Source organism: Ailuropoda melanoleuca, chromosome 2 (genome assembly GCF_002007445.2).
Source record: "Ailuropoda melanoleuca isolate Jingjing chromosome 2, ASM200744v2, whole genome shotgun sequence".
NCBI lineage: Eukaryota > Metazoa > Chordata > Mammalia > Carnivora > Ursidae > Ailuropoda > Ailuropoda melanoleuca.
In genome coordinates this window covers 115,596,024-115,607,516 of record NC_048219.1, presented here as the reverse complement: position 1 = coordinate 115,607,516, position 11,493 = coordinate 115,596,024, and the positions used below count along the sequence as shown (strand labels likewise).

Below are 11,493 nucleotides of genomic sequence, written 5' to 3'. Positions count from 1 at the left end.
GTGACTTGCCTTGGCTTTGTGGTCTGTGTATATATCCCACTTGATGAAACCACTCTTCAGCATTTATTGTGGTTGCTTCTCTGTTCTTGGCCGTGAGCCGACTTACTGGCGCCATTGCCAAGATGAAGACATTCAAGGGGGCAAGGTAACTTCTTTCTCAGGCAGCTCCATGGGTGCTGGAGCTGCCAGCACATCTGGCTATCTCTTGAACAGACTCACTGCCTGTACCATACACCCCATCTATGTAGATAGCCTATGCCTCTGAGCTCATTATTGCTAGAAGAAGTGTTGGCTTTTTTTTTTTTTTTTAAGATTTTATTTATTTACGTGACAGGGAGACAGCCAGTGAGAAAGGGAACACAGCAGGGGAGAGGGAGAGGAAGAAGCAGGCTCATAGCGGAAGAGCCTGATGTGGGACTCGATTCCGGAACGCTGGGATCATGCCTTGAGCCGAAGATAGACGCTTAACGACTGAGCTACCCAGGCGCCCCAAGAAGTGTTTGCTTTTGAATCCATGCTTCACACATTTTATTTACATGCTTTATTTTTCATTTTATGAACGAATCGATAACTAGACTTACTCTTTATTGCACTGGATTAATTTTATTTATTCCTTTTGAATTTGATTAAAAAGCTGTCAAACAAAAGTCTACATTTTTATCAGCAGACTACTTTCACAAAACTGGATATGAGATGTGTTCAGCTAGAATACACTTTTCGAAAATAAAGCAATGTTTGATATATTCTAGACAGTTACACTTTTGTTTATCCATGACAACTGAAACTAACCATCAAATGGATAAAGCAATCCAAGTCTAGTCAAGAAAACCTTAGGGCATATGCAAAAAAAAAAAAAAAAAAAGGCTTTTTAAAAAGTTCTTTCTAGATGGGTTTAATGCAATTCACCAATAAAGCATCTTCAGAAGCATAATAAAAATTCTACATAAAATGACATAGCCAGGGCAGAGGAAGACATACAATTTGATGAAGATTCAAAATGGATGCTAACATTAAAAATGAGCAGTCATGCAATTCCTGTATAATATAAAGACCAAAATTCCAGGGCACTAATTTTGCCTCTAAATTATAAGATAGTATGTTTATGGGACTGCAAATAGTGTATATATATGTGTGTATGTATGTGTGTGTGTGTGTATAAAATCTCCAATGGTAAATGTTTTGAACTGTCATTTCTCTGCAGAAAAACTGCCATTCAACATGTTGTATTTGTAAATTTCACCATATAGTATTGGGATAGCTAGGCTGTATTTTATATTTGCACATCCAAAAATGTTCCTAAAAGTTGAAATATGTTTATTTTAGTGGAGAACCTGATCTTCTTCGTTCTCTTTAAAAATGATTAATTTCTGATTTCTTCCCTCTTTTGGTTCTACTCACGTACAAGTAGGAGTATGGGAACATGCCCGAGGCAGCCAGGGTAGTGAGCAGGCATACCCATATTGACAAAACTCACACTCACACAGTTACACACCCAAGGCCTGGGAGTAGTTTTATAACTGTTTTCTGGATATGTGCTGTGCTCTGCACATTATTTGATAGTGTGGAGCATGCATAATGAATGCCTAGACGTGCTAGAAGGAATAGCAATGAAGGGGTTAACGTAGAACACATATAGGCAAATATTGTCAACTATTTTATTCAAATGTTTGGAACTTAAACACAAAATTATCATTAAGTTTTCACAAAATGAGGCATCTGTCGCTTGAAAGGAAAAAAATATTTCAGAAATATGTTTACAGAAATGTAAAAATATTAGGCATCGAGACAGATGTGAACATATTCAGTCACTTGTCTTGTCTGTCAGTCTTCTTCTGAGCCGAAGATCTCATTGTACTCACTCAGCATGAGCTCAGCTATCTGGTTTTGGTATACCATATGTATCGCCATGTTCCCCATTTCATCTTCAGCTCGCAGAAGGGTGGGTCCAAATACAATCCCTAGGCTTTGAGTGGACATGAGGTTCTTGGAGGCTCTGGCCACAATCCTGGAGGGGGGGAGGGAAAGAGAGAAGATTCTATTTTGAAGCAAAATTGTGGCTACTTTTGATTTATAAAATTCTGTGTTCGTGAATTCTTCTTCTTTTTTCAATTTCAACTTAAAGAAAAAAAGTAAGGGCAGTCATTGGCTTTGACAAAACAGAGAATGCAACATAGGCAAAACATTTTTCTAGTTCTAAAAGAACAGCAACTTAACCATGACATTTTAAAATCTTCTACTATTTAGGCTTCTTTGTATGAACATAGAACCTATGACTTTGGGGACAAGGATTCACTGCCTTGTCCAATTTTTTTAATCCTCCATAGTACCTGGACATTGTGAGGGCTCAATAAATGTGGAATGAATGAATAAGTAAACAGCAAAAGTTACTGTGGAGAGTTAACAAGATTCGGCCTTTATAGTCAATGGAAGAAACAGGTAAGACATGCCTAAAATATATAAAAATCCAAACACAATCAATAGAATAATATACACATAGTAATGATAGAAAGTTGACACAGACTAAAAATATTAGTAAGTTTTTAGTGATTGGAGTGAGAAAAATGTTCTGACAAATGCTAACTGCAAGATGTTTTGTAGAGAAGGTAGGTTCTGAGACGTTTAGGTGTATGGCAAAATTCTAAGTGTCTGCATTCACTTTGGTCATCCCATTTAGCTCACACCTCAATAAAATATGGAATCCTGTAGAATTTGCATGGAAAAGAGTCCCATTGGAATTGAAGACATGTTTGCTTGTGTGAGGACTGCATGGGGAGTCAGAATACAAATGAAACATTAGGATTTGGTTTTATTAATGCTAATGCTTTGCCTGCTTGAATACAGGACCTTTAAAAGGAAGATAAAGCTCTATCCTAGATACTGAGACTTTTAAACCATGATGCTTATTCTTACATTGTAGCCTAATTCATTTTATATTAACATCAGAGAGGCAAGGTTTTAGGGTTAGCATATGGAAGGACCAGGTGCTAAGAATTCTAAACTCTACACCCCACCAGACATCTGGACCCAAGGGAACAATGAGTGTAGAGAATAAAGTGAGGCAAAGGAACTTTATTGCAAGGCTGTGGGGTCTCCATCTCAGAGCCTATTGTGGAACAGTGGAATGCTGGACTTAAGAGGACCCTTTGTTTGATCCTCTATCAGAGGGGGCAGGAAGACTTGCTTTATTTCCATCTCTTCATGAACCCAGATCTCTGAATGCCCACTTCTGTGACCAAGAAGCCATGCCTTTTCTCTCCTGAATGAGACTGAGAAGGACCAAAACCATTTATTTATGACCCCCCATAGCACAAGTTCATGGCCAGCAAATGCCCTTGACCTAATCACTATAAAAAAAAATCAAGCATTGTTCTAAGCAATGGTATCATCTCATTTAATCCTCATAATCATCCCACAAGGTAGCTTCTGTTATTCAGCCCATTTTACAAGTGAGAAGACTGAGGCCAAGAGAGGTGAAGTGTCTGATGTCACACAGAGCTGAGGTGCAAACCCTCGGAGTCTGGTTTCAGCGCCTTTGGAAGCATCATTGCCATGGTGTGTGTGTTAGGACTCCTATCCTTAATTACCGGGTTGGCTTTTCATTCTGCCACCTTCCATAAGATTATAAGATCCTTCCATAGAAGGTCTAAATTTGTAGTCCGTACTTCAGAATTGTGATTGACAGCCTGATTCTAATAGACTTATTGTGCACAAAATGACTCTCAAATTTGGGCTGAATGTTCAAGATATTCTGCCTCCCATTTTTCACTTTTTTCTGCTTTATAAGGAGAGTGTTTATACCTATGACCACTGTTGACATGGCTACATTCTGTAAGGGGTTCTCATATTTTAGAGTGTCAATGAGTTATCAGAGACTTCAAGTTTATAGATTCCTTTGGAATATAAGAAACTCTGCCACTTTGATACTGCATTTACCGAAAGCCTGTAGAATGATTTAAACATTCTCTTAACCTGGACTGGGGACAAACGGAGCGAGTGTGCCTTTGTTTCAATTTAATATACCTGTTTACCTCAGCTTAAGATCTCTTCTGAGCCTTTCCCAGAGCCTCTTATTATAAAAGTCATTGGTAAGATTTACTGTGAAGGAAAAACAGAGTTTTCTCTTTTGATTTTAAAGTAACACCTTTTTATGACACTCATTCATTGACTCCACCACAATTAAAAAAAAAAAACTCGTAAAGCAAATATGGAGAGAAAATGTAACTGATCAACAAAGTACCTATTAGGGAAAAGTTGCTTTAAAACTTTATCCAGAGCTAGCAAAGATCTAAGTTGATAATATTTTTGAACAGAGAACAGGGCTCAGAGGTAATAGGGCATGCAATAGGTAGAAACAGAAGCAAGAAAGTATTGAAAGAATGAAGGTAAATCACTGATACAAGGCATCTTGGCCAACAGAGTAGAGGAAGATGAGGACTGGAGTCCATGGAGACTGAAAAGGGAAAGGGACGATGTGAAGATTAACTGGGGATTGAAGATGTATTTTCCTATTCAATAACAGTTGTAATTTCAGTTAGTAGCAGGAACAGTGCAATTTGGGATAGTTGGGAGACAGAATTGTATCAATTCACACAGGTGAAGCTAGAAATTAAGGGAGGCCCAAGAGCTGACTATTGGACAGAGCACCCGGGGGCTGTCAGGAGGATACAAAGATAGAAGTAGGGAAAGGTCTGTAACATCTGGAGGAACTTGGGTGAGGGGAGGGGGCCCTCAGCTTTCCAGGGCATCCCAGAAAGTTAGAGCATATAGGACATGGGCCATGAAGGAGGCAAAAGACTGAAATGGGGCTAGACTAGTTTTCAATTTTCCCCAGAGTTCTTCATATTTTTCCTGTTCAGCCAAAGGCCTGGTCTTTGAATCCACAGTAGGACCAAATCTAGAGGAGGACACCAAGATTGAGTTTAAATTGGATGGAGAGTAGGAGGTTAGAACTGCATGTCAGAATCCACCTCGGGGAAAGATTTCTCTATCTTTGCCAGTGGGTTATGCAAGAGGACTCTTGTAATGGATTTCTGCCAATGCATCAGTTTCCTAAATTTCCTGTGGACAAATGTTCATTTTGTGCTTTTATGCATGTGTGAATGTGGAGCATTCATTCCATCTCAAACTTACATCCTTTCTGTCCATTTCTCTGCATGCTTTCTACTTGATTTTAATAAAACCATCTTTAACTTATGAGTGCTTTAAAATAATCTTGTTATCAGTAGATTTTACTAAACAACACATAGTTTTTTGTATTCTTGTTATATTTACATTACCGCAGGTTAAATTTCCTTAGCAGCTTGGAATTTTTTCCTAATTTTGGTAAATCAAGTTACTCACAGCAACTTATAGAAAAATCAAATGTAGTTAAGAAAGTAAGTTAATAAGACAATGTGGAAGTGTATTAAATAGAATACATGCTTTCTGATTCACTGTTAGAGAATGTGTGCTTGTGTGTGTGTGTGTATACATATGTATGTATATATATATGTACGTAAGTATATATATGTGTGTGTGTATATATTTCATTGGCAATTATTTTTCTGAATATCAACCAACCAGTAGTTGGTGTGTTGAAATATCAAACAACTTTTTAGTTAGAAAAGATGCTGAGAATGAAGACAAATTTGGGGTAGAAATCACCATCTACCAAATTATATGATTCATGTAGACAGGCAAATACATTCTCATATCAACTTTTAAATTAAATTAGATTCCTTTCTAATAGTGGGTAGCAAAGATGTCCCCCAAACTGGGGTTGTCTTGGAAAATATATTAAGGCCGTTACAAACTTTCTTACTGAAATGTGAACTTACCTATTCTCCACCTCGGTAAACTGTTAAATAGTTAAATGGTTGGTTTAGGACCACATAGGGAGTCAACCATCATTTCAAAGTACAGCTAGAATACTATCCTGAAAAATTATTTAAATCTCAGAGGTTTTTTGTTTGTTTGGTTTGTTTTTACTTCGAATCAAAAGATATCAAAATTCCCACTCCCACTGTGGGGACCAGCTGGGTATTGAAAGTGCCATTATTTCTAAAGATTTGAACTAGTAAACATATGTAGAGTAGAAACATAGGCTAGTGAAGGAAAGAAAAGCCACGCATGGAAAAAAATCCAGACTAGTACCAAAGATGGAAAACTCTCAAAAACAGAAAGTTATACTTCCAGTAGCTTAAAAAGCAGTTGAGTCGTATTTCTGGAAGGGCGGATCTGACTCAGTAACCATGTAGATTTTTACTATGGGTCTGACAATATCTTTCACTAAAGTGAATTCTGCAAAACCCCCTTTTTGTGATATGATTTACAGAAATAGGCATTCCAGAGTAAAATAAGTTTGGGAGTAAATTGTATGCCATTTTTTTTCTTTTTGGAAATTCACAATACACAATAGCATAATAAAGGCTCTGACAAGCTCGTCTTTGTTTGACTCATGTCTTCTCTAGCTGACTTGGATGCCATAGATTCTCTTTCCTGAGGAACATGTATTAGGAAATGCTGCTCTAGCTTGCCTTGCTAAAGGCCTATTTAAGTTTGAAAATGTTACAGATTTTACCCTCCTATGCCACCTGGCTTTGGAACTCTGTAGCAGCTAACTCAAAGAGGTCAGACTGTGGCATTTCTGGAAAGATCCACCCCTCTGGTGGGCTTAGATTTCATTAGGCCTTAAACTCCATGACGGTGTTGTAAATTTTGAGCTACGATTTAACCTGTTTTCAGCAACCAAATGAAAGAAACTCCCCTTCTGTGGCAAAACAAAGACCAAAAGGCAAAAGAACACATCTGAATGAGAAAGGTGAGAGCAAAGACATGGTTGAAAGATTAATGTACAGTGAATTGATGGATGGGTAAGGAGGTGCAAAAACATTCAGATCTTATAACAATATTTGGGAATTCCTCTACAAGGTTGTTTACTCACCATTAATTTATTCCCAGAAATCCTTACAGCAAAGATTCTAAGCAACACGAAGAACTCAAAGTTTAGTGACTGCGAATGCTTGACTAATAGGAATAAGACCCCAAGCTGCACTCTTTTGAAAATGACTATTCATTAATACTACTTAGTTTAAAATAGCCTGACGAAAATAATTATGATTTTTTTAAATTTGTTCATGAAATAACACTTGATATACATTCACTGTAAAAACAATTCTAATACTGTTAAGTAAAATTCAAGTTTATAAAATCTTGAAATGGGTAAGAATTCATTTTTCTGGCAAGAGCTGAAAAAATGATATACAGTTTACAGCATTAAAAGGAGAGGAAATGCCAGAGCTACTTTTTTGTTGGGTCCAAATGGAAGGAGCAATGATCCATCAATTTAAGATTATTTTAGAAATAATCTATGATCCAGTGCTACAGATGTTGGACCCCAGACAAAAAAATCCTTGCAGCCTTCTGCTGGGTAAGTTTTTTCCAAAAGTGAGCTGAATTGCTAACCCAAAAAAATTTCTTAGTCCTTTAAATCACAACCAAATGACTCCGGCTGAAAGAGAGCTTTACTATAAAACTCAAAATTAATGCTGAATTAAGAAGACCAAAGCATTTAATAGTAGTTCAGCTCCAAACAAATACACAGATGCAAACTTTCTTTTAACTCTGTGCTTTGCTGTTACCATAGTGACTTGCAAAGGAAGTTGAAAGCCACATAATTGCCTGCAGGACAGCTCTCAAGTTATTGGAGGTGTATTAGAAGTGTTCCCTTCCCTATCTCCGGAATGCTGTTATTTTCCAACACACATAACTTTAGGATGGTTTAACTTGAATGGGGAAATTGCGGTGGTAAATGTTTTCTTGCCATCAGCTCACACCTGCCTTAAAAAATACAGCTTAGGCACTGCATGTGAAATGTTACTTGTGACTTTGACCACTTAAGTGAAGAGAAGCTGTTAAAAATAGAACAAATTTTCAATGTGCTTGACTTATGATTCCTGTGTGCTACAACTATTTTGAGGGGATCCTTGCTAACCTTAGCTTGCCTACCCTCAATTTGCACGAAGTATGCTACTATTTACGGTGGTCTTTTTTTTTAATAAGACTGGGGACTAAGCAGGAATTCAAACTTCTCCCTTATAGTCATGGCTGTATGTTAGAAAAAAAATTCAAATATTGCAAAAACAGAAGAACTTCCACAAATGTTTTTGTATTTAACACTAATGTGTGTTGACATAGTCATTCACTGGTAATTCAGCCATTTTTAATATGCTAAGTTACAAATCAATTGGTTTAATTATAAAGTCTTCAATTTTATATCTAAATATTATATTATTATCTTCCAAAGCTAGTTAACAACTATGCTTCTAAATGGAAATATTTATATATTCTATATTCTGACATTTTTGCTTTTAAATAATCTTTAAAACCATGTGCATATAATTCTCTCAAAGCACATTATCGAAAAGGAGCTTTATATGATAGTTGCATATTCATAGCTGACATGGCCTTATTCTTTGCAATTAGTAAATACCTTTTTTACACTGACTTCAGCTCAGAAGATTGAAATATTTTCAATTACTTACTTGTTTTGTACTCATTGATTGGACATTATAGGGAGGTTCAAAAGTATCTTTACAGCAATATTCAGAATATCTAATAAGATAGGAGGACTTGATAAAGTAAAAAAAAAAAAAAAAGAATAGCCCATGGGCTTCAAAACGACTTATTTCTAGGGGAATATGTATTCTATAAGGTAACAACACCATAGATAAAATGGGATATTATAGCCAAGGCCCTTGCATAATAGATAATATCAAAAAGGAACCCACTAATGGTAATTACTATTTGTTGAATACCTATTATGTGCTAATCACTGTGCTTCAAATATATTACAGTTTTCAAAGGTGGATTTAAAAATCCACTTTATTTTTTTCTGATTATAAAGTAACATAATCTATTAGAATTTGAAAAGTTTAGAAAAGTATGATAAAGAAAAAAACCAACCAATAACCATAAACAGTAACTCAGTGTAATTATTATTCATTCATAAAAATCTATTGAGTGCCTACTAGGTATCAGACGCTGTTTTGGATGTCAGGGATAATGCAATGAGTAAAATAGACAAAATCCCTGCCCATATGAAGCTTATAATCTGGCAGGAGAACCAGGCAACAAATAATACACCAATCAATACATGATGTGATTTTTGCCACTGAAGTTCAAGAAAAACTGAGAAGTAGCTCTTCCACTGATCCCAGCAAACTTAAGAAATCCTAGTCACCCAGAATCCACCTCCGGAGATTCTTGTTTACTCAGTATGGGTGGGGCCTGCCTGCCTGCAGATAATGTAGCCCTCAGATAATTCCAATGAGCCGAAGGTAGTGGAAATGTGGTGTGTCCTAGACAGGGTACTCAGGGAGCGCCCTCGAAGGAAGGAACATTTAAGCAGGGACCTGCTTAGTTGCACATACCAGGGGAGGGAGAATCCCAGGTAGGGAATAGTAGGTATAAAGCCTCAGTGGTGAGGTTATGTTTTTGGTTCTAGAAATAGAGAAGGGGATAATGTGGCTGAAGACTAGGGAGTGAGGCAAAGGAAGTAGGAGATGCTGTGGGGTGTCTCATTGGCCTTGGTAAAAGTTCAGGATCTAATTCCAAGAGTGTGGGAATCCATTCTTGGGTTTTGAGCAGGAGAATGACACTGCCAACATTTGGGTGATAGGAATTATAAATAATTTATCTTCATATAGGTATTTGAGAAAATCCTTTTTGTATAATTTGTACCCAGCATTTTTCACTTCGATCATGAGCAATTCTCATGTCTTACGTATGTAGTACATATTATTTCCTCATTACCTTATGTGGGACAAAATGACGTGTACACTATGCCCTATGATTTCTTGGTATAAGTGAAACGGATATATAAAAACATCTTTCCATGTATTCTTCCCCCACATTTTGGAGTATTTCTTCAGGCAGTGGTTCCCAACCAGGGGCAATTTTGACCTCCATCCCATTCCCACCGCCAACATTTGGCAATGCTCAAGACATTTTTGATTGTCATGACTGGGTGGAGAGTTGCTACTGGCATCTATTGGGTAGAGGCACAGGATGTTCCTAAACATCCCACAATGCACAGGACAGCCCTTCGTCACACAAAATTTTCCAGCCCCAAATATCAATAGTCCTGCTGTTGAGAAACCCTGCCTTACAGTAAAATAGTAGAAATGTAATGGCTAGATCAATGGTTCTCAAACTTTACCATTCTTGAGATTAATTTGGAGGCCATGTTAAAACACAGATGGCTGAGCTCCACCTCCAGATTTCTGATTCACCAGGTGTGGGGAGGGACTTGGGATTTGCATTCCTTACAAGTTCCCAGATGATGATACTGTTCCTCTAGGGACCACACTTTGAGGACTCACACTAGATCATTAAGTTACAGCTCTTCTTTTCTTAAAATATGATAACATGTGGCAGGGCCTACTAGTCCTGTTAACATCATCATTATCTGGTACTACTCTTTTAAAAATAGTTGCCAATTGATAGGTATTTTTCAATGATCTGTCATTCTTTGAACTTAGGATTCTTTGAATTTAGGAAATGCATGAGAAGTTAAAGAAAAAGCAAATACCCATGTGGTTGAGAATATTCTCTTCTGTGAATAACTCTTCGTATGTCCTGTTTCCTTTCTTATTAAGAGCGTGTAATTTTTGTTTGTTAGTTTAATCCATTTTACTTATCTTGTATGACAAAACTAATGCATAGTCTTTGGGAAAAAAAGTCCTAATCAGGAATATCTAGTGTAAAAAAGTAAAAAAAATTCTTATTTTCTAGTCAAACTCCTTATTGGTAACTATAATTAATAGATGGATGTTCTTTCTGGATGTTTTTCTATCTATCTATCATCTATCTATCTATCTATCTATCTATCTATCATCTATCTATTATCTATCTATCTATCTATCATCTATCTATCTATCTATCTATCTATCTATCTATCATCTATCTTCTATCTATCTATCATCTATTTCTCTATCTATCCATCTTTATATATATGTGTATTTTTCTTTTAAAAAAAGAATAAAATAAAAAAACACATAATATGCTACAATTTGCTTTTTTCCCCTTAACTATATATCATGGGCATCTTTCCAAGTCAGTATATATAAAAATACCCCATCCTTTTTTAAAAGTTGTTACATTTCATAGTATGGAAATACCTTAATTTATTTAACCATTCCCCTGCTGGTTGGCTCTTAGATTGCTTCCAATTCTTTGCCATTAGAGACAGTACCACAATGAACATCCATGTATATATAGATTTGTAAGTATTTTATTAAGAAGCTTGATATTTCATTATTTTTGTTGTACTCATATTCTCCCAATTCTTTGGTTCTTTAATTTTATATATTTACATTTTTATGTGTGCATACCTAGTACTATTTCTTTTGGAATTTCTATCATTGTTTTCATTATTATAAAATTTACCCATTTAAAGAGATCAGATAAATACCATAAATGTTTTCTCCTAGTTTTTAAAATGATTTTAATTTT

At 36.2% G+C, this 11,493-nt stretch overlaps 1 protein-coding gene across 3 annotated transcripts in view; it reads right to left on the bottom strand.

Annotated features, from left to right (window-relative positions):
- Positions 1 to 582: 582 nt before the first annotated feature.
- The window catches only part of ARHGAP15 (Rho GTPase activating protein 15), a 594,053-nt gene continuing 583,142 nt past the window's right edge, over positions 583 to 11,493 (bottom strand). For 2 of the 3 annotated variants that reach the window (XM_019800514.2, XM_002920055.4), the window contains one exon: positions 583 to 2,005. In XM_019800514.2, the coding sequence (XP_019656073.1) occupies positions 1,822 to 2,005 (184 nt within the window). In that variant the 3' untranslated portion in view covers positions 583 to 1,821. The remainder of the gene's footprint in view (positions 2,006 to 11,493) is intronic. The other variant, XM_034643265.1, reaches the window with a different exon arrangement.